Genomic DNA, 24,062 nt, shown 5'->3' on the forward strand with positions numbered 1-24,062 from the left:
TCATACTTTTATACACAGATAATCAAATATAAACATATATGCAAATATAAAATACATACAAAAATGTAAGAGAATCAGGAAGAGCTGAGTTCTAATGCCTCATATACTTGCTAGCTATGCTTGGTTTTTTCATCTGTAAAATCCGTTAATAACAGCACTTATCTCAAAGGGTTATTGTTAGAGTCAAATGAGATAATATATGTAAAGCACGATGCAAACCTCAAAACACTGAATAAATGACAACTATTAGTTATCATAGGCAAGGGTTCAGGAAAGAAACAACAGAACTGTATTTTCAGACTCAGGAAAAAATATGTGTGTGTGTAGACACACACACACGCACACACACACACACACACACACACAATCTTGGAAACCAAACCCTTATCAGATTTTTTTTTTCACATTTGACCACTTCCCTCCTTCTCCTAGCTGCATTGATTTTGTTTGTACAGAAGCTTTAAATTATCTATTATATCTTTGGCAATTGCCTCTTTTCTTTGGTTAAGAATACATCTCCTACCCATAGCTGTGAGAGAGAGAATGTCTAATTCTTTTCTAACATGATCTTTAAGATCATATATCCATTTAGAATGTATTATGGCATACGGTGCAATATGATGGTCTAAGCCCAATTTCTGTCACACTGCTTTTCACAGCAATTTTTATCAATTAAGTTTTTCCCCTAGGTAATTTATGTTTTCCGCTTTAATACATATTGATTTATTAAGTTTTATTGTTCCTGAATTTCCTTTGTTTAGTCTGTTCCATTGATCTACCTCTCTATTTTTTAACTAATACCAAGTAGTTTTAATGACTGATGCTTTACAGTTTGAGGGCTGAAGGTGCTGCGCCTCCTTCATCTGTACTTATTTTCATCATTTTCCTTGATATTCTAGATCTTTTATTTTTCCAAATGAGTTTTGTTATTTCATTGAATTCTGTAATTTCCCTAATTGATTGGTATAGCTTTAAAAGTGTAAATTAACTTTGGTAGTATTTTCCTTTTGATAGAAAGGAAATGTTGGCATGGTCAAACAGTGGGAAGTGATATTCTTCCAGGTGTTCTTTATTTATATAACGATATTCTTTATTTCTTTAAGTAGTACTTTTTAATTGAATCTGTATGTCTTTTGTGTGCTCTAATAGGCTGAGCCCTTGTTTGGAATGGGATTTGCCTATTATTGCTTCTTGTGTTTTGTAAATGTAGAGAAAAGCTGCTGACTTTTGAGAATTTATTGTGTAGCCTGCAACTTTGCAGAAACGGTCTCAGTTATTATCTTTGCTTAATTCTCTGGGATTTTCCACATAAACCCTCCTACCATTAGCAAACAGTGATGGTTTTGTCTCCTCTTTACCTATTTTACTGCATTTCCAAAACTAAATCAAATAATATGAGAGAGGTCATCCTTGCTTCATTCCTGTTATTTATTGAGAAAGATCCTAGTAAATCCCCACTGCTTACTTTTTAATATATATTATATATTATTTATATTAACAAAGTCTCCTTAAGCCTATGCTTAATAGTGCTTTTAGCATTAAAAACTACTGTGCTTTTCAAAGGCTTCTTCTGCATCTATTGAGATGATTGTGTGGTTTGGGATGTTTTGGTTTTTAATGTTTATGTTGTTATCCTAATGCTGAACCAACCTTGCCTCCCTGGTATAAATCCCACTTGGTCATAATAGATGATTCTTTGAATGAAATCTATACTGTAGTCATATAGTAATCTACAGTATAGACTATAGTCTCTGACAGGATTTTGTTTCATTTTTTTGAGTCAGTGTTTATTAATGATGTTGATCTAAAGTTTTGTCTTTCCTTGGTTTAAAGGTATTATTAGGATTATATTTGTTTCATGATAGAATTCTTGTAGTAGGGTGCTTTCTTAATTTTTGAGAATAATTTGTGAAGTATAGGTACTAACTGTTCTTTACAGATTTTCTGTTCTATTAAATCAGATTAGCTAAGGGCTTATTATCAATTTTATTAGTCTTTCAAAGAACTAGATTTTGGTATTGTCATTTCCCTGGAATTTTTCCAATTTATTTCCTTTTTAATAGCTCCTCTTTTGTACTTTAGGTTCACTTAGTTGTTGGTTTCCCAATTTTTTAAATTGTATGTTCAGTCCATTAGTTCTTTTTTTGTATTTTGTTAATCTGTTCTGTAAGGCTGTTGCTCCCCAAGGAATGTTTTAACTGCATCTCAGAAATTTCTATGTTTTACCATTATCGTCTTATTTTAGTTATCAGTTGTATGATTTGTTCTTTGACCCACTCGTTATTTCAGATTCCATTGTAAAGTCTTTTATTTGTGATCCCTGAAACAATTATTTTTATTGTATTGTGGTCTGTACATGTTCACTGTTTTCTGCCTTTTTACATTTATTTTTATCATTTCTGCACCCTACCTAGTACATGGTCAATTTTTGCAAAGTTCCGTGTGGTTCTCAGAAATAATGAATTTTCTCTTACTGTCCTACATAGAAGATACCATATGTCCTTTAACTCAAGTTTTTTTGGTTCCATATTTTCCCTTTTGTTTATCTTTGTTAGAAATTACCTAAACCTGAGAGAGGGATACTATCACTATTGTGTTACTATGTCTTCTTGTAGCTCAGATGTTTCTTTATGAATTTGGATTCTGAGACATTTGGAGTATATAAGTTTATTAATGATACTGGGTTTTTATCAATGGTTTCTTTTCAGCAGAGCATTTCAGCTAAGCATTTTCCAATTACATTTGAATCTGGTTTGTGCCCCATAGGAGCCATATGTGCGACACCTCTAAGACAGCTAGAGTAGCTTCAATGACCTAGGCTTTTCCTACAAGTTGATGTTCTCTGTATGTCCTGCTGGTGTGCTGAGCTCTTGAGATGAGGTGAAGGAAAGAGTGGGCAATTCCATATGCTGGAAGTCTCTGATGACTTCATTATATATATGTTATATTATTCATATATCATATTATATTGTAATTATGATAACATAATAGAAGCAATACTAAATTTGGAGTCAGCAGATCTAATTTCAAATCCCAACTCAAAGTCACTTTGGGCCTTAATTCACGTAAACTCTGGGCCTTGGGTACCACATCAGTTCAATGAGACTGGGGCCTGAGATGATCTTTAAGGAGCCTTACAAATCCATGATTCTTTGACTCTAGGCCCATACTGGAGAGACCCATAATTTACCCACAGCTACAAAGATAGCAAGTGATCAAAGAGAACCCTAAGCTGATTCTCTCTCCAAGTGCTCTGTTCATTATTCCATATTCCTTAATAGTTGGTGTTTTTTTTTTCCAGTGGAATGGGGTTTGGTAATTTGGGAGTTGGAAATATAAAACCTCAGTTTTGAATACACACACTATGAAATATCTTTCCTTTTAAATGTTGGCTCATAATTAGTGAAGAGGAAAGAACACTACATTGGTGTCACTGAATTTCTCTGACCCACAGGAAGCTGTAAGGTGAAAGTGTTAGACTGGATGAGCTTTGGGACCTCTTCTGGCTTTAGATCTGTGGTCCTTTGTGTCAGAGGTTGGGTTGGAACCTAGATCTTGCCAATGGCAAGAATTGAATCAAAAAATACATGATCCTACAGTCATACCTAGCACCTTGGGCAAGTCACCTAACCTCTCTGGGCCTCAGTTTCCTCATCTGTAAAATGAGGAGGTTGGACTAGAGGACCTATTTAAAAAGAATGACTTTCATTTTCAATCCTGCCTTCTGAAATGGTAATAACCAGTTTCTTAGATCTCTTTTTCAATTGACTGACTGCTTGTAATTTAATTATTCAGCTATATATGGGGATAAGAAGGTCTTTTGATTAACTAGAATATCTGTTTTCCTGACTATTAATAATTCTAGGGGACAGGAAGAGAGATATGATACAGTAAAAAGAACTCGTTCTTGGTCTGCCACTAATTAACCGTGTGACTTTTACATATGTCACTTATCCATGCTTTAGTTTCTTCGTTTTTAAAACCAGAGGATTCAACTCCATGCTCTCCACAGTCCCTCCCCTAGCTTTAATATGCTCCCATCATGTGATTGTAAATGCTGTCTTGTAGGCAAATACAATATAATATCAAGTCTAATTTTGTTATTAGAGAGCACCATGGTACAATGCAGAGTACTGCTTCTGGAGTCAAAAAACACCTGGGTTCAAACCACACATCTCTGACACCTACATGACTTAAAGTCATTGGCCTTCCCGAGACTCAGTTTCTTCATTTAAAAAAAATGAGGATGATACAAATGGCCTCTAGGGTCCCTTCCAATTCTAAATCTAGAATCTCTCCAAAGATGCAATATAGCTATTATATAAAGTTATGATCTTACAATAAGTTGTGTTCCACAAGTCCCTTTGTAAGTTGTTTATTTGGCATTTTCATTGAAAGTCAGAGTTGGTTAGGACCTTTCCAGCTTCAGTTTCCCGAAATGTAAAATGAGGATCAAATAAGATCACCTGGTAAAAGTGTTTCGCAAATGTGAAAGCACTACAGGAATACTAGCTGTTTTGAGATATCAGAGGAGTGACCACCATGCAGAAAGAATTATGCAGCATGTCCCAGAAGTCTTGATACTGCAGCACCTAGAATTCTGGGACACCCTTTATGGACGTGTAGTACAGCAGGAAGAATGTTGACCTGGGAATTGGAGGACCTGGCTTCAAATCCAACCTCTGAAACTTACCACCTGTGTGACCTTGAGTGTGACTTTACATCCCCCAAAGTCTCCATTTTCTAGTCAGTAAATGAGGGGCGTTGTATTAGATGGGTATCCTGGGTCCAGATCTGGGCCTGGAAATGTTCGGGCAGCAGGATGAGTGTGGCTTGGTCCCGTTTCTGTGGGGCAGGAGAAAGAATGGACCTGTCCCAGAACCAATCCCTGAAGCATAATGTGCTCTCATTTTTTCACAGGTATCGAGATTATCGAGACCCTCCTCACTCGCTGGTCCCTTATGGCTACACGCTGCAGTTCTGGCACGTCCTGGCCGCACGTCTGGCTTTTATTATCGTATTTGAGGTCAGTGTCCATAGCTAATTCCCTCGTTTCCTTTGAAGTTTTAACTCAAGTTCTGAGTCCATGCGAAAACAAATTTTTGGGACATGATCATTTTACTGGGCAATTATCTAATTAGTGATCTGGAGGTTTTCCTTCCTTCTTCATTTACATGCCCCCTAAATCTAGAAAACCTTTATTGTTGACCTGTAAGTCAGATCATTAATTTGATACACTAGAAACAAGTGGCAGTTGTGGCTGGGATTCCATATTAAAGACCTCAGGCCCATATGAATTCACAGGTAATAGTTTGACTAGAGCTGCTGAGAAAGACTATCTACCTAGCAATTTTCAATTGGTGAAGAACAATTATCTGCTATTAGGACTGAGGAGAAAGGCAGTCATTAGCAATCGTAGCAAGGAGGCATCTATCAAGAAAGGCAGTCGATTGTTAGTCCACTGATCTAAGGCATTAGTGCCCATTCACTTAAATAGAATGAACCTAAGCAGAACTCTTAACCAAAGATGCGGCAGCATCTGGGCACAAGAGGATGTACAGACCATGTCATGCATGAGTACAAGCTAATGGCCCCTGGATTCAGGGGGGAAATTGGTTCTGATGGTATAGTGTGTCCAAGCAATTTCTGTACAAAAACTATAATGCTCCACAGAACACTCCTGGAAAAGCAAGTGAAGCTGATCTCCAACAGCGTATGCTGGAACCCCGCAGTACAGAAGGGACAGGGCAATTTATGACAATGAAAAATCTGTGTATATCTATACATTGCCAAGTTTGCATTCCTACATTCTGTTCTAGGGCAGCCGGGTGGCACAGTGCAAAAAGTACAGGGTCTGGACTTAGGAACGTTCATTTTCCTGAGTTCAAATCTGGTTCAAAAAGGTTCAGAAAGAGTCGGACATGACTGAACCGAATAGGATTGAAGAGATTTTGGTTCTGAGGCAGTGGATATCACTGCAGTGATGAGCCTGGAGTCAAGACCTCCGTTCACATCTGGCCTCACACTCTTACTAGCTGGGCACTGACCTCTGCTTGCCTCAGTTTCTTCAATAATAAAGTGGAAGTAATGAAATCAGCTCTCTTACTGGGCTGCTGTGTAAGGTGCTTAGCAGGTAGCCCACCACATAGTAGGCATCCCCCCTTCCCTTTTGTATTATTTGTCATTGTTCAGTCCCTCCAACTCTCCATGACCTCATTTGGGATTTCTTGGCAAAGATATCAGAGTTTTGCCATTCTTTTTTACAGAAGAGGAAACTGAGGAAAACAGGGTTAGTGAATTGCCCAGGCTCACAGAGGTAATATGTCTCTGAGGCAAAATTTGAACTCAGGAAGATGATTCCTCCTGACTCTAGGCATGGCATCTTCCACTGTGCCACCTAGCTGCCCTTCTGCATTTTAAGGGCAACTAACAAAAAAATAATTAAACAATGTTTTGAGAGATAGAATTATATAAACCATTCCCTTAATTAGCCTCCCTACCCTTCCACATGTTTGTATGAATATTTATTGTCTGTGTTTGTGTGTACATATGCATGACATACACAAAAACATAAAAATTATAATTGCCTCACTCGTATACGGAAGTGCTTTTGTAAGTTTGCAAAGCATCTTCTTATATTCATTTGAACTTTACCACAACCTTGTGAAAGATGAAAAAAGATGCATACCCCCACCACAAGGAGACAATTCGAGAAACATTAGTTTTTTTGTAAAGCAGGAGTGCCATCTTGTGGCATTTTGGATTTTGCCGAAGACAATGGTAAAGACTCTCAAAGGCATGTTTCCTTTTTACAACCAGAGATGAGGATCTTGACCCTAGGTGGTTGTCTTGTGGCCCAGACGTTCAGCCTTGTCTTATGCAAGAGTAACAATAAGTATTCTTTAATAAGGGTGGCTGGGAGGTGCCAGGGATAGAGGACCAGGCTGGAGTCAGGAAGACTTATCTTCCAGAGTTCAAATGTGACCTCAGATACTCACTAGCTGTGTGACCCTGGGCAACTCACTTCACCTTGTTTGCCTCAGTTTCCTCATCTGCAACGTGAGCTGGAGAAGGAAATGGCCAACCATTCCAGTGTGTCTGCTAAGAAAATCCCAAATGGGGTCACAGAATTGGATACAACAACTGACAAACAACATCCTCCCTCCCTCTCTTCTTCTTATATTACAATTCTTTGATATAATCCTTTACTCTAGGTCTACTTCAGGGTGTCAGAAAGGTAAATTTGGATGGCCAGAGGATGCCCAGTTAATTTGGGGCTTACTGGCTAAATCCCTTCCCCAAACCTTAAACCTAGTGCACTCTGAAGCCCATAGAGTAGATGCCACTAGGCCCCTGCCCAAAGCTCCACTTAAGGGCTGTTTTCTGGACCCTCCTGGCTTTAAAGTGATTATTAATAGTAACTGTTGCTGTTTCCCTCCCAGCCTGATGTAGTTATTTTCTTTGCCTCATTAAAGGGGCCATCCCCTGACTACCTCTTAAACAGGCCTGTTCACTGAATGGGTGTTCTTCACCCTAAGCAAGTACCTGAATAAACCTTGGTCTAAAGGGGCCAAGGTCCCCCAGTGCATCCTGGGCCATCTGCAGTCATCCTCATGAATATCTAGTCACTGAACTCAGGTGGTTCCAGAGGAAAAATGAGGCTGGTGACCTCGAACAGCCCTCCTTCACTCAAAATGAGGTTAAGTGCAAGCCACGCCATCATTTCTTTGATGGTGCAACAAAGGATGAACCAACAACAACAACGACGACGATCTCCAGGGTGTCAGTCAACAAGCATTTATTTATTAAGCACATACTCCATCAGTCAGCAGCCCCTATGCTTAGCATCAGAGATGGGGCCCTCCCCACAAGGAGTAACCATTTGAGCGGGACAAATATAGTTTAGTATTTCTAAGAGATGGTCAGTGTAAAATAGGCAGGGAAAAGAAGGGCTCTGAGGCATAATCTACATCTCAATGAAAACAGCCCTGGACTGGGAATCTAGAAAGCTGGTTTAAAATGTGGCTCCTTTGGCCAAAGTACTGGCATCTGTGAAAGGAGCTGCTTGGACTCCCAACTCCACTTCTCCTGCCTGCCCACCACCAGGGCAGCTCACTACTGGACTCTTAACATGCAATACTGGTTCTCCTTTGGCCTCAACTCTGTGTCTTCCAAGGCCACATTTCGTCAATTAAGATAAAGGGAAAAAAAGACATCTGTGGCCCATTGGCCTCTCTCAGGTCACATGCTCTTTTTGGTAGTGGCCTTCTGGAGACAATGCCTTCACCCAAAGGAATGGCTTAAATTTCAAGTTCAGTAAAAGGAAAAACAGCACCAAAGAAGGGACTCTGCAGAGCTCCCAAAGTAGCTTACTAGGCTTACACAATTACAGATTTAGTACAGCCAAGCTGGATGCACACTCAGAGGCTCTCTAATCAGTCCCTTCATTTTACACATATGGAAACTGAGGCCCAAGGAGGTTCAGTGACAGGTAGCAAGCGTAAGGCAGGATTTGAACCCAAGTCCTCTGATGCCAGAGTCAATGTATCCCTGCCACTGCCTCAGGTCCATCCAGACTAAATCAGAATTGCCAGGATGGTCCCAAAGCCAATCTATCTCCTCAGTGCCCCTCTGGAAATGAGTGAAAGAATGTAGACCAGAAACAAGTCTGTTTTGTCCTCTCATCTTCTAGCATCTTGTATTCTGTATAAAGCATTTGATCTCCTACCTGATCCCTGACCTTCCAAAAGATTTAAGAGATCGAATGAGGAGAGAAAAGTACCTAATTCAGGAGATGATGTATGAGGCTGAATTGGAGCGACTCCAGAAAGAACGCAAAGAGAGGAAGAAAAATGGGAAAGCTCATCATAATGAGTGGCCTTGATTGGGTAAGTGAGAAGATACGGGGTCCTCCTGCCATGACTGTGATCAATCACCTGGAGCAGGAGGGAGAGACTATGGTGGAAAGGTTGTGTGAAACAGCTTGTGGTTTTCAGAACCAGCTCTCCCTTCAAAGAGCCCAAAACACTCTGAGGCAGGGAAAGACTACCTGTAGCCCATAATTAAGACAATTAAGGGTAATTGGCCTGTCATCACTAAACCAACCTCTTCTCTGGAGGAGGAAGCATGGAGTGCTGAGGTCCTTCTCCGTCTCGGGGTGAATCTGGGGATCTCAGATGAGTTGGGGAGTCTGGTGGAGGCCCATTTTGGACACCTCAGAGTCATTTCCATTTTTTTTATTTCTGGGCAATGACTGGCTAATGACTACCTAGGACCAGCAGACTCATGTCTTCTCTCTCCCTAAGATACAAAAATCTGTTAGCTGCAGACACTAGGGTGCTAGAAGAAAAAATACATCCACCTTCCTTTGGCCCATTGGGCTTTACCAGAACTTTGGAACAAGACAACAGAAAAACCAGCAAGAAGATTGATTTCTCTGTGCCCAAGACCAGAGCTTCTCTCCTTCTCTGGGGCTTTGCTTCAGCAACAGCGTTTCCCCATCTCAACACAAAATACTCCCCCTCCCCACGACTTAAAAAACCTCCTCTTAACCTTCTGTGTATTATCTAGTTCCCCTTCCACCTCTCCATAACCACCCACTCTCCTCAACCCCTTCCTTGCACAAGGGATTCTGGCTGCAGCACTCTCTACAAACTTCCCAGAGATCACCAGTGAGGGACTTCATCAAATTCAATTGTCCTTTTCCTTTCATGTCTTTGTCTTCCTTGTGCTCTCTCTTGCTACTTTCTCTTCCCCTGGCTTCAGACATTGTGGAAGAGCATGAAATTTATCCTCCTTCCTTGGATGAGGGCACTAGGGAACAGATGATGAGAGGTAAGAAAAGGGAGGAGACACAGAAGAGAGAGTTATGAAAATGCAAGACTTGAGAAATGGTGGCACTACAGAAAGGGGATGTCAGAAAAAGCAGCATGTGTTTGGGGAAAGGTGGGTAGTGAGCTTCATCTTGGACACGGTGAATCTGAGGTACTGGTGGGGTATCCTGGCTTCCGACATTGCCCAGAGGTCTCTCCACAGCCTCTTATTAGCAATAGCATAATTGTCTCCATGACCTGAAATGGGACCTGATCCAATATCTATTCCAAAGTTCTATTCTGGCCACACACACCAATTCTCCTGCTTCTTCCATCCTCTCACTCCTCTCTTGCCCCTTATCATACATGACCTCCATTCATTCCCTTGGCCCATCACTATTTTCAGGATTCAGCTTGATTAACCTGCATGTGCATGGCTGATCCTCTCTAGTACATCAGCATGGAATGGCACAGAGAGCACTGGCCTGAGGAAGAACCAAGTTTGAATCTTGACTGGCTGTGTGTATTGCTTCTCTGTGCCTCAGCTTCTTCAGCTGTAAAACAGAGGGTTGGCCCTTCAATCCTGAGCTCCAGAGTGCTAAAGAAGGACACCTCTACCAGGAAGTCCAATAGGGAGCTTATGATCTTTCCCCACATCTTCTATGTTTACAACTTTGGGCTCCCTCTCTCCACCTCTTTGTTATCAGCTTCCTCTTTTCCATTCTCATTGCCACGTGCTGGTTTTCCACCTTCACTCTCTTTCAATCCATCCTTCCTATCATTGCCCAATAAATCTTTCATTTCTCTGGCACTCAAGGCCTTCTCTCCCTAACTTGATTCCAGTGAACTTTTCCTGCCTTAATATTACTCTACACCAGGAACTCTATGCTCCAGGCAAAGTGGAGGCACACTGTATTCCCTTGGCTCTTTTTGCAGGGTCTTCCCTCTACCCCAAATGCCCCCTCCCCCAACTTCACCTGATGAACCCCTCCTATGCCTTTAATACATACTTCCTTCATGAGCTGTTCTCAACTTTATCCCCTGGACTTGTCATTTAATACTTAGCTCTATATGCTGGTGTCTCCCTACTACACTATAAGCTCCCTGAACCATAGTATCTCCCAAAGGTTCTCTCTCACCCAGCACTCTACTTACAAGAGACATCTAATAAATGTTCCCTACTGCAGCAGCCAGGTCTGTGTTATCTCCTTGGTACACTGCCATACTTCATGGAAGCTGTGGCCACCTTGAGCCTGGTCTGAAGACACAGCCCTTCTTGGTACTGCTTTGCCTTGATTCCCCACAGTTGGCAGGACGTGACCCTGAGGCTTCTGTTTGCCTTGTATTGCGTTCTTCAAACTTTCTTCTGCCTCAGTTGGTCCCAGTACAAAACAGGCATTGATTAGATATTTCCTTCCTCCTGTTTCACAGTTTTAGTCTACAGATTCCTTAAATGTCCCAGATGAATACAAACTCCTGTGTTTTTAATGCACAGTAAATGCAAGTGATTTTAATTCTCTGTTTTCTTTCCCCCTTCCTCCCTCTCTACTCAGGTATCCAACTGTTCATCTGAATGCAAAGGATCTGTCTCCTGTTTACTTATTCCAACTGTGGAAGAGCTTTAAGAGAATGAAAAAAAAATGCAACCTCAGTGCATGTCACAGACATTTTCAGTAGCAAGTTGGTTGGCACATTGCAGAGGATTTACTGTGAAATCATTTTGTGATCCAGCATATGACTGCTATCCATAGATCATTTTCTTGACAAAGCAAGCATGTACTTCATGGGCAGTTATATATGTGAATTTAAAAAAAAATCAAGGGAAAATTGTATACAGGGACTGTTTTCCAGTCTGTTTCCTACCTTTTTTGTGGTATGTCCCATGTGAATTTTACAGACTAACAAAAAAAGTATATTAAAATCTGGATACTTAGGCATAACATTCCTAGCATTGTCCTACATCTGTTGTCACCAAACACAACCAAAACCCTGTTTACAAATTTAATCTTTTTTTTCTAAAAATTTCAGCTCTTTCTGAGGAGTTACATATGACATCTCTATAGCCATCGGTGTATGGCCATAGATGTATGTGTGTATGTACATATGTATAGTCACCTATCCCTACATATGTACATACAATTACACTTATAAATTATAAATATATATAAAGTACAGAGAGAAATTCCTTATTTGTAAATAGCCAAAAGGTACAAAGAATGTTGAATTTTCACATTTAAATAGTCATCCACATAAAGCCATGTTTAATGCTTCAATAATGTGATGCAATAAAATTTAAAAGAAATTATGCACAAGAAATGTTTGCTGTTCAGTCTTTGGAAATTCACTTGGCTTTCATTTTTGAATAATCTTTTTTCATTTGCTAACAATCAAAGGAAACCTTGGAGTGAGATCCACTTCTGTTATATTCCTTGGAGGTAAAATGGAAGAAGTCCTGGATTTAGAGTCAGAGAAGCTAAGTTCAAATCTCACCTCTGACCCTTCCTGAGTCACTTAGATCGAAGTAGGACTTAGAGTCTTCAGCAGTATAATAAAGATGTTGGCCTAGGTAACCTCCAAAGGCTTTTTCTAGGTCTAAATCTTTCATCTGGATGAACATTTTCTCTGCACAGAGTTTAAAGTGTTTTCTGCTTTTCCCTACTCTTTAGTCTTCCTCCAAGCTCTAGAGGCCTGTTACAAGCCTACTAGAATTCAGTTGGGTTGGTCATCACTCAGAGAAACTTTAAAAAAGCTACAAGGACAATTTTCTGAGGAAATTCCTCAAATAGCTAACAGAATTACAATGTTTCTGAATCATTCATGGCACTAATGTGAAATTGACTCTGAATAACAGCAAAGGATGGGAGTTCTGTTCTGAGAAAGGCTCTGTTTCTAGGCAACAGCTACCTCTGTCTTCTGTGCTGTTTAAGAGATGAAAGTGCAGCTTACAATTCAAGTGTTTTCTCCCCTACTCGCCAGAACCCAAAACGAAAGATACTCCCTTTATCGTCATTCCTACTTTTCACTCTGGGTTGACCTCAGGCCTACTGTCTTCCAAATGGGGGCCATTATTGAGACTGACAAGCCGGAGAGCAGGGATGAAAAACTCAAGCTTCAACTCTCTCCCAGGCAATTATCTTACCTACCTCTGTGGCCTCGTTTCCATGGCAATGACAGACACAAGCACCAGGAAGTTAAGAAAACTCCCTCAGGAATCTCTGCAGAAACTGGAAAGACCAGACTACCAATAGCCTTCTTTCATAAGTGCCTGGCCAATAGTGACTCTTCATAAATGCTTGTTGATTTGAAATAATTATGCAACTTCATCAGATCTGATCTACAGCTGGAAAAGATCATTAAGCTTCCAGTGTAAGCACCATCGCAGAGGAGACCACTTTCCTCCATCCTGAAAATTCTGGCTTTCCTCTGAGACTACATGGTTGGTACAATTACATTATATGGTGTTAGGATAGCATCTCCCTTTTCCATTCAAGTATCTAGAGTGAATAGTGTACACTTAAGGAACCCATAGTAATAGGTAGGACTAGTAACCAAAGAAAACTGTAGGAGGAAAAAAAAATTTTAAAGCAGGAGGAATAATGAGGAATAGCTGAGCATGACCCATTAGGCTTTGAGGAATTTTGACATTTATGAAATTACAGGTGCAGACTAAATGTACAATGTGGACCACACATAAACAGGTAGTCTCAGGTTCAAGTCCACCTCGACAAAATCTCTCAAGTGCCCTAGATAACTCTCAAGAGAGGAATATTTGAGGTTTTGTCTTCAGATGGCCCTGAAAATAATAGGAATCCTGACACTCTTTTCTGACTTGTCAAAATAGGTGTGTGGACAATGAAACATAGAAAAGTTGCAAAGAACAGAGTTGGGAAAAGCTATCGTGTCCCCTTACAGAAGAGAACAGTGCTTGAAGATCACAGGATAACAGGACTAGGGCTGGAAGGGACTACAGGCCATCTAGTCCAACCCCCTTATGAGACCCAGAGAAGTTTAAGTGGCTTGTCCAAGACCACAAGGGGAGCAAAGCTAGAATTCAAACCCAGTTCTCTGATTCCAAATCCAGCCATCTTTTTTTCCACTGAATTAGGATCAATTCTAATTTTGTTTGTATTATGATCAAACTTATAGAAGAGACCTAAGAAGTCCTCATATCAAAGGAGCACTCACATGGGGGCTGTAAATGATGAGGGTTTTAGGTACATCTTTGGGGCTAATAGGTATCATCAAAGTTTCTGTTTATTCTTTTAAATGAGTGTTTCCAACTAGGGGAATCTAAGTATACTAGAACAGGGGGAAGGAATTAGCCAAAAGAAGTAAGGAAAAAATCTCTGAAGTTTGAACTCAAGCCATTTATGTCCTAATATTTCTGATACTAAAGTTATACTCTGCAGTAAAAAAAAATCTACTGACTTTAATTTGGGACAAAGTGGAATAATTTCTTGAAATCAAGAAAACTTGGGTCCAAAGCTTACCTCTGACAGTGACTAAATGTATCACACTTGCTAAAACAACTCATTTTTCTGAGGCCACTGTTGCATTGGTTAAAAGGAAATGATGATACTCTCCTGAGTTGTCAGAAGGGTCAAAAGCAAAAATGTGCTAAGTGCTTCATAAACCTTCTGGTGTTTTATTTTTACGTCATTGTTCCTCAAGTCCATATCCTTATTGTGGTTGTTCACAGCCTCCACTTTTCTCAGGAGGTAAACCTGACGAAGATCTTCATATCTTTCAATGTCCTATCATCAATCCTCTCCTTTCTGGAAGAAAAACAGCCATTTGTTGACAGAAGATTCCTCCACAGTGACTGTCATGCTATGTAAGGCCTACAGGGCTGATCTTAAACTATGAGTCACACGATTCACAAAAGCCAGACAAAGGCAGCAAAGTCCTCATTAACCCTGGGAGCAACTCTTTGGTCAGGAGGCAAATAAGGTGTTTGCCTACAGGAATGTGACTGCAGCAAGGAAGAGTATGACATGAGATCGGGCAAGCCTCGAGTCCTGATCCTGGGGAAATCAGATGGGACTAAAACTAACAAAGGGCTGAACTAATGGGCACAGCTGAGATAATTTGAGGTCTGAAAGATGATGGTATTCAAAAAGTCCTTTGGACTGGCTCTCAGCATGGCTTCTACATACCTCACTGGGCCTTATTCAGGATCCCAATGGAACTAGGACTAGGCACCAACACTGAATAGATTCATTTTCAGTAGCTGTCAAAAATCTTAAACAATTTTTTCTCAGCTAAACAAGCATGACACCCTGATCGTGGTGGAATTTTATTTTTACGTACATGAAATCACAGTTCCAGAATAAATACACAGACAATCAGGACTACATATCAGGAAGTCTCAAGGTCAAGTCAGCCTCCTTACAATGCTGGGCAAGTCACTATTGCTAGAGGGAGTTTCCTCACTGGGAGCTCCTTATACTAGTATAATCGTAGATCCAGTCTCCTTTCCCCAACTAAATACACACACACATATGTATATATACACACACAGAGGAAAAGATAAATATGTGCACATACATATCTACACATACATGTGCAATAGTAGATGGCAAATTACTTACAATAGATAAGCAATTTATACACACACATATACACATACAGACATATATCAGAGGCAGTGTGGCATAGAGAGGGGATTCCACAGGAAGGCCTAAGTTCAAATCCTCCCTTTGATTTATGACCCTGGGCAAGTTATTTAATTTCTTAAGTGGCCTAGGAACTCTTTTATGACTCTAAGCTGCAGAGAAGGTGCTGCCCTACACTGTCGCAGGGAGGTTCCTCACTGGGAGATCCAGCCATAACACATAAAAGCAAGTGTTCACACACAAGTCTCTTTTTTTTTTTTTTTTTGGTCCATCGTATGACTGCCTTGGTGTAGATTGAATTCAGGGTAAGAAACCTTCTAACGATGCAGGTTGGCGTGTTCTCTGCAACTTGTATCTCAGAAATGAGTATCAAGAGATGATGTGATTTGCCTAGAGTCAGCACCAGAAGCAGGACTGGGACCCAGACTGTTCTTATCATGCACTTCTCGCATACACATATCAATCAATATGTGATAGACAGACCTAATCACATATATATACTTAACACACTAAAAGTGAACCTCTGATGACAACAGCACATGACAGCTTACTAGCCAGGCCTGGTCATCTCCTCTGAGGTCACCACATTTGACAGACTGTCCATGCTTTCTCTTGACCTCTCATCTCCAGTCTTCCCCAAGCAACCAGCCCATAGCATGAAAGACTATGATACTGTAATAATATTAAGGGTTAACATACCAAAAATATAAAATAGAGCAATAGGTGACAAAACAGTGGATACAAGAAAGCACAGCATTGGGTTAGCATCCTCAGTGTTTAAAAATAAATATGCAAAAACCAGACATTACAAAATGTTCATGTAAAACTAATTTCAAAAGCTCTCTGGACATGAGAAAGTCATTCCAAGTCACAGAGTGAAAAATTCCCAGAGTCAGTGATTTTAGGCAAGATGGGTGAGGCATAAGGCTGTGCCTCTCACAGCCAAGACCAGATTTCTAATTAATCCGCAGTCCAGTGCAGATCAGAATTGGGGAAAAATAAAATGTTTCATTAGTGAAGCTTCTCAAGATGGTTTATCCAGTGTGCTAATTTTGCGGTGCTGAAACTTCTACTTCATTTATCTAAAAGAGAAAAAAAGTTAACATAAGAACAAAAATTATACACTCAAACAGTTAACTACAGTAATGTCTCACTAATGTAGGAGTCAGAATTCTAGCAACATCAACCATCTTAAAGACCTGCATACGCCAAGAATTAGGCCTTTGGAGGTTGGTAATGGTACCAGTAATAACAGTAGTCTGAAGTTAGTAATAGTAATAGTAAAAGTAACTTTTTATTTTACATCCTATTCTAACAAGTCCGACTGATTTCCTAAACTGTGGTCTGTTAGGAAGGGTAGGCTGCTAAGAGACAGATAAAACCAAAAACAGTAATAGGAGTCCAAAAGAAAGGAAATTAAGGAAACACAAGTTTAGGGTCCTTTGGCATGGGGTAAGAGGCTTCCTCAAATAACTCCTGAGAGGGGTCACTATATTACTATTATAGTACAGCTAAATAAGTGATATTCAAAATTACACCTCTGATTAATCAAAGTAAAACTATTCTTATATGACATTTCAACCTGCCAAAATCCTATCCATCCTTCAAGCCCTGGACCAAATGCCGCTTCAATCATGAAACTTTTTCTCTTTCCATGCCACTGACCTCCCCAAATCCTCCCCTCCCCAAAATCATTGTGTGTGTGTGTGTGTGTGTGTGTGTGTGTATAATAACACCTCTCTATATACCTACCTTTGTATTTACTTCTATTATAACACATCTATGTCAATTATTTTACTCTCACCACCATTAGAATGTAAGATTCTCAAAAGCTCAGGCTATGTTTATTCCCACTGAGTGCTTTGCATCATGTTAGCACAGTGCCTAACACTCAGCAGATTTCTATTCAATCAAAATAAATTGGACCTATGACTTCGGCCCTATTAGCAGCATGCTTTAATTAAGTGGGCTATCTGGTCAGAATAAGGACATACACAGCCCTATTTACCTCTTCATAGAGCTTTAAAGGTTTGCAAAGAGCCTTGTACATAAAATTCCTGTAGAGTAGGTACTACAAGTAGTAGTATTCCCATTTTACAGAAAAAGAAACAGAGGTTCTAAAAGGTTCCATGATTTGCCTAAAGTTACACATCTCTAAATGATGCAGTCAAGACTCAAAGTGTCCTCAATAGTTTCAAGATTTCTCTTGATCCTCAGTCCAGTTCCCTTTCCTCGAGGGAACATTGCCTGTAGACAGCAACTATTTTCTCTTGACAGAAGAGAATAAAAATAAACTAAGCACACAAGCATTTTCCTTTAGTTCTTATCAAGGTTAAATCACAGGCCAATCAAACAGCAGATAAACAAGTATGGTCTTACAGTTCTGGAGGCAAACTAAGTGGGAGCAGTCTCTTCCCTCAAAGACTTTACCAATATTCTAACGGTAGATTTTGTACAATTAATAGATGAAAAGTATATATCAATATATAATAAAAGATGAATGTATAATGTAAGAATTAGAGTGTTATATTTGGTAAATTTGAAAAAATTTATGTGTAGTTCTGCTTTAATGATTATTCTTTATATAGAAGGTAAGTCTATAATAGAAAATGAAATCCTAAGTATTTGTGAAATTCAAGCATATTATCTATGTATAAAAAAGTCATGACCCAATAGAAGAGTTCAGTATGCACAAATGATTCTTTATCAACAAGCCAACAAAAACTGAGTTCTTATTAATCAGCTGAAACTATTAAACACCCACTATGTATCAGCGACTGTGCTAAGTACTGGGAAATACAAATACTAATTCTAATACAAATTATAAAGACAAATTCTAAGATGGTTTATCAAATACAAATTCTAAATGAAACGTTCCCTACTCACCGTAAGCTTTCATTCATGATGGGATCAAGTAGAGCTGGATGAGAGAGAGGCAGAGACAGAGAGAGAAGATAGACACATAAATATATATGTATACATATAAGTAGATATCTAGATGGAGATAGGCAGCACACAAAGCAATTAACGAGAAGAGACGATGGAAGGGAAAGGCTATAATACTGGGAAGTAAGGGGAATCAGGAAGGCTTCATGCAGAAGACAATATTTCCACTGCATGTATAAGGAAAAGAGGGATGATAAGCATAGGAGTACATTTTAAGAAGGGCTGGTGCAAAAGCATGAAGGTAGGAGGGAAAGTATGTGAAGAACAAAAGGAAGGCCAGTTTGGATGGATCTCAAAGTCAAGGAGAGGAAGTTCAATGAAGCCAGGTTGTAAAAGGTGTTTAAAAACTAAACAGAGGGGGTTAGAGCCAAGATGGTGAAGTAGAAAGACACACACACTATAGCTCTTCCCCCACAGCCCATAAAATACCTAGAAAAAATTACTCTCAACAAATTTTAGAGCAGCAGAAGCCACAGAACAACAGAGTGAAAGAGATTTCCAGCCAAAGGTAACCTGGAAGGCTGACAGGAAAGGTCTATCCCACAGGATGCTGGGCAGAATGGAGCCCAGCCCTGGCAGTGTGGCACCAGGAGGAACAGAACCAGAGCAGGCCTCTGGAGCAGTGGGGAGGGTCTCAGATCCCTCGGCCCACAGGCACAAGTGATGGGTTCAGGGGTCAGTGAGAGGGCTTTCCCAGCTGGGCAAGAAGGGAGCGGGGTCCCCCCCCCAGCAGGGGCCCTAGGCAACAGCAACAGCGCAGTGGTTCTGTGTGGCAGTGGCCAAGTCTGGTGGCAATTTCCATTGTGGGTGCTTAAAGCCCCTGGGGGAATTGACCAGCTGATCTGAATCTCAACCCTAAGCACAGTTCTGGGGTAAGGAGGAGCACTAGGACCCTCCTCTTGACCAAGGATTCAGAAGTCAAGTAACTGGCTAGAAAAATGTCAAACAGGAATAAAGGGGACATAGCTTCAGCAGATTTCAACTATTATACAACATTAATGATCAAAACTGTTCAGAACTGGTTGGAAGGAGAAAATAGATCAGAAAAATATAGTAGATAAGCAAGGAAGAGCAAAAGTGATCTAGGCAGTGCAGTTTTGAATAAGGCCAAGAACCTAAAGAAATAGAGGAAAGATTATCTACTTTGGACAAAACTTCTAAGTAAATTCGAAGCACTTTGGCAGAAACTGTGCTTTCAGACCTATCCCTTACACATTCTTGGTCCTAATTCTCCTCAAATCTAAAATGAAAAGGAGTGTTAGATCAAGATGACCTCTGAGAGCCCTTCCAGCTTTAAATGATTCCATAACCATAGAATGCACTTCAAATAATATTTAAATTAAATGTAAGATAACATAATATGAAACAAAGGAAATAAAATGAGAAATTTTACAACTATATCTCAATGGGAATTTTTAAAAACAAACGAGAAAAAGTGATTACAAATGATAAAAGATAATTTCAATTACATAAAATTAAGCTTTTGCATGAACAACATCAATGTGACTAGAAAATAAGAACTGATAAGAAAATATGTTTAGATCAATCATCTCTGATAAAATTGGACAGGTCACAGTGATGAGTAGATTCCCCATACCAACACAAATCTGCAGCTGCTCTACAACTTCTAGTGTTAGAAACAGCTGCTGAGGACAATGAGCGATGCATCTAGAGGGTGAGAGCAGGATGTGAATCCAGTCACCCACACTCTGAAATCAGTTCTCTATCAACAGCTAGATTTTGCCTCTGTCAATCACCAATAAATAATAAGAACAGAAGTGAAAACAACTCTTGACTCCTGTTTCTTCACAGTACCATCAAATTGGCAAAGATGATGCTTTGACATTGCAGCAGCTCTGCCTTTTCCTCAATGTGGCTACTCCCTTTAACAACAAAGAATGATGCCCATTAACATCTGCGCTTATCATATTTCCTGGTAGTCAGTCATGAACTTTTCTTAACAGAAATTATAAAATAACTCCAAGACAATTTAAACTACAAATATGCTACTACTTTCAAAGCAATTGTGATGCTTTCAGTATGTAAATTTCAATGCTGTTGAATTCCAAATATATCTTAATTTGATATTTTGCTAATTGTTTTCACTTCTGATGCAAAACATAAAATACTTCACTTTTAGGGAACATTTGTATTATACAAGTGCATAAGTCAATATGATAAACATACCAAAAAAAATGAAATGTACATACTTTCTTAAAACTACCAAATGTCATGTCTTCTTTAACATTTAGCAAGTATTTTCTGTCTATATGCTGCTCTTTTCCACCTATAAAACATAAGAACATTTTTAGAAATTTTGAGAAATGTATAGTTGTAATCCATAATACAGCACTCTAATTTCTAATTTATGGAGACAAAGCAGGAAAGGAAGAGAAGGTAAACATTTAGGTGGGAGTAATGTGCCAGGGAGTGGGCTAACTAAGCTCTTTCTAAGTACTATCTCCCTAGCTTCTGGGATAAGAATTCACTGTTCAACAAAAATTGCTGGGAAAATTGAGTAATAGTGTGGTGGAAATTAGCAATAGACCCATGCCTGACACCATACACAAGAATAAAGTCCAAATGGGTACATGATCTAGGTATAAAGACTGATACTAGAAACAAATTGGTGGAGCAAGGAATAGTGTATTTATCAGATTTATGGAGAAGGAAAGAATTTTTGACTAAACAAGAGACAGAAAGCATTATGAAGTGCAAAATGGATAATTTTGATTACATTTAACTGAAAAGTTTTTTGCACAACCAAACCCAATACAACCAAGATTAGGAGGGAAGCAGAAAACTGGGAAAGAATTTTTGCAACTACTCTCTGTGATAAAGGCCTCATTTCTAAAATATATAGAGAACTGAATCAAATATACAAGAACACAAGTCATTCTCCAGTTGATAAATGGTCAAAGGATATGAACAGGAAATTTTCAGAGGAAGAAATTAAAGCTATCTATAGTCTTACGAAAAAATGCTCTAAATCACTATTAATTAGAGAGATGCAAATCAAAACAACTCTGAGGTACCACATCACACCTGTCAGATTGGCTAACATGACAAAACAGGAAGACGATAAATGTTGGAGAAGATGTGGGAGAGTTGGAACACTAATTCATTGTTGGTGGAGCTGTGAGCTCATCCAGCCATTCTGGAGAGCAGTTTGGAACTATGCCCAAAGGGCTACAAAAATGTGCTTATTACCCTTTGACTCAGCAATATCACTTCTAGGACTGTATCCCAAAGAGATCACAGAAATGGGAAAGGGTCCCACATGTAGAAAAATATTTATAGCAGCCCTCTTTGTGGTGGCCAAAAACTAGAAATCAAGGGGATGCCTATCAATTGGGGAATGGCTGAATAAATTGTGGTATATGAAGGTAATGGAATACTACTGAGCTGTAAGAAATGATGAACAGGAAGACTCCAGACAGGCCTGGAAGGATTTGTATGAACTGATGCTGAGCAAAAGGAGCAGAACCAGGAGAAATTTGTACACAGCAACAACCACAGTGTGCGAGGATTTTTTTCTGGTAGACTTAGTACTTCACTGCAATGCAAGGACTTAAAAAATTCCCAATGGTCTTTTAAGGCAAAATGCCTTCCACATTCAGAGAAAGAACTATGGAATTCAATCGCTGAATGTAGTAGATCATTTTCTTTTGTATTATGTTTTGGTTTGTTTTATGATTTCTCCCATTTATTTTAATTCTTCTACACAACATGACTATAGTGAAAATGTATTTAATAGGAATGTATGCGTAGAACCTACATAAAATTGTATGCTGTCTCGGGGAGGGAGGGGGGAGGGATGGAAAAAAATATAAATTACATAATAGTGATTGTAGAACACTGAAAATAAATAAAATTTTAAAAAAAAGAAAAAACAAGCAATTTGAAAAAACAATATTAGCTCATTTGATCCTTACATCAACCCTGTGAGATAGGTGATATTACTAATCCTCATTTTATAGCTCAGGAAACTGAGGTAAACAGTTTAAGTGATTTGCCCAGGATCACACAACTATTAAGTATCTGACTCTGGATTTGAACTCAGGTCTTCCTGACTCCAGGCCCTGGACTCTATCTACCAAGATGATTCAATATTAGGGGCTTCTCAAAATACTGGTTCATTTTTTCCCCTCCTAAAGATTCTTCTGGAAGGATATCCTAAAAGTCTTAGTGAAGTTTTGAGATTTGACGCCTTAAATAACTACAACCTGTATAGTTCATGTATAAGTTTCCACTGACACAGCTCCCAAGGGAATTCTTTAGGTCAGGGGTGAGGAACCTGCCACTTCAAGGCCACATGTGGCCTTCTAGGTTCTCGGATGAGGCCTTTTGTCTGAGTCCAAGTTTTACAGAACAGATCCTTTTATTAAGGGGATTTGTTCTGTGAAGTTTGGATTTGGTCAAAAGATTGCACTTGAAGACCCAGAGGGCCACATGTGGCCTCGAGATCACAGGCTCCCCACACCTGCCCTAGGTAATAACATCCATCAGATACTTGTCAGTCTTTGTTTTGCCCAACAGAAAATGGAAATAACACAAAGGTCTCAAAATAAGCCATAACCAACCTTTAACATTCTTCCGGCTATCCTATGAATCTCATCGTGCCACATGTTGTCTGGACTGCCCTTGGAAACAGAAAGAACTAGAGACTGCTAGAGACTTAAGTCCCTGCCATTCTGCTGAGTCTCCACCTTCTTCAACCCACAACTCCATGGAGGTCTCCAGTCTGGTGCTGTTCTTATCTCCACACTCCTCCAGAAACGAGGCGATCTCCCTTCCCAATGTCTGCATAATTTCCAGCAGCAGCAGAGGCACAGCCTTCTGCCCTACAATAGCTCAGAACCCTGCTACTCCTCTAGTTGTAGAATACCACATGCTCCCTCTACTGCTGGGTGACCAAGCCTACATGCCTCCAGCACCACTAAACCTCAGGAACTCTCAAAACTCAGCTCTAAGTCTGGAAATAAGAAAATCCTACCATATGGCCAAATGGTTCCCCTCTCCAAAGATTTTTCCATAGTTGGTTCTGGGAACTCCACATCCAGGAATACTGGATATAAAAACTGTCCCTTAGCCTCAGCAGGCAGTTAGGTAATATAACTCCATCATCTCCCAATGTCGCTTAGCTGAGAGACCCCATTGGTGTTTCTGGGCACCATCCTCTCAGATCTTATGGATGAGAGCACACACTAGTGCAGGGTGCCTCTGCCCCAAGGCTGCCCAAACTGGCTCCTTGGCATGAGGCTGTACCCCCATCAGACTGGGATCTTGGTGGTTGTCTTTTGTTCTTGAAGAAGACTAAAATGATATCACTATGTTAGAGTCAAATTACAGTGTGCCCAACTATGGCTGATCAGACCAATATAAGCTCAGAATGTTCTAACACAAGTACGGCACAAATAGCCCATGTGAACATTTGAGATAGATTCTCTAAATTTGTGCATCTCATGTTTCTTTTGAGTTAGATGAATTCTGCTTTGTTCATGGAGCACAGAACCTTCTCTGATGAGGGAATGCCATGCTGGGTGGTCCTGTGCCAGTGTCTCCCATGTCACACAAGAAATTTCAAAGCTTTTCAGAGAGATTTTGAAAGTGTCCTTGTATTGATTCTTCTAACCACAACAGGAGTATTTTCCCTTGTATGAGTTGTTCTCCATAAAAGTTTTCTAGA

The 24,062-nt window shown here is 39.8% G+C and overlaps 2 protein-coding genes across 11 annotated transcripts in view; one reads left to right on the plus strand and one right to left on the minus strand.

Moving 5' to 3' along the window:
• Positions 1–12,128, plus strand: part of ANO4 (anoctamin 4) — a 415,424-nt gene extending 403,296 nt beyond the window's left edge. For all 8 annotated transcript variants that reach the window (XM_072655688.1, XM_072655689.1, XM_072655692.1 and 5 more), the window contains 3 exons: positions 4,921–5,026; positions 8,693–8,888; positions 11,366–12,128. In XM_072655688.1, coding sequence (XP_072511789.1) covers positions 4,921–5,026; positions 8,693–8,884 — 298 coding nt within the window. In that variant the 3' untranslated portion in view covers positions 8,885–8,888; positions 11,366–12,128. The remainder of the gene's footprint in view (positions 1–4,920; positions 5,027–8,692; positions 8,889–11,365) is intronic.
• Positions 12,129–15,095: 2,967 nt separating this feature from the next.
• LOC140534553 (sodium-coupled monocarboxylate transporter 1-like) overlaps positions 15,096–24,062 on the minus strand; it is an 87,272-nt gene continuing 78,305 nt past the window's right edge. For all 3 annotated transcript variants that reach the window (XM_072655703.1, XM_072655701.1, XM_072655700.1), the window contains 2 exons: positions 20,584–20,660; positions 15,096–16,509 (listed from right to left, as the gene is read on the minus strand). In XM_072655703.1, the coding sequence (XP_072511804.1) occupies positions 16,474–16,509; positions 20,584–20,660 (113 nt within the window). In that variant the 3' untranslated portion in view covers positions 15,096–16,473. The remainder of the gene's footprint in view (positions 16,510–20,583; positions 20,661–24,062) is intronic.

The sequence above is a fragment of the Notamacropus eugenii genome, chromosome 3 (genome assembly GCF_028372415.1).
Source record: "Notamacropus eugenii isolate mMacEug1 chromosome 3, mMacEug1.pri_v2, whole genome shotgun sequence".
In the NCBI taxonomy this organism is placed as follows: domain Eukaryota; kingdom Metazoa; phylum Chordata; class Mammalia; order Diprotodontia; family Macropodidae; genus Notamacropus; species Notamacropus eugenii.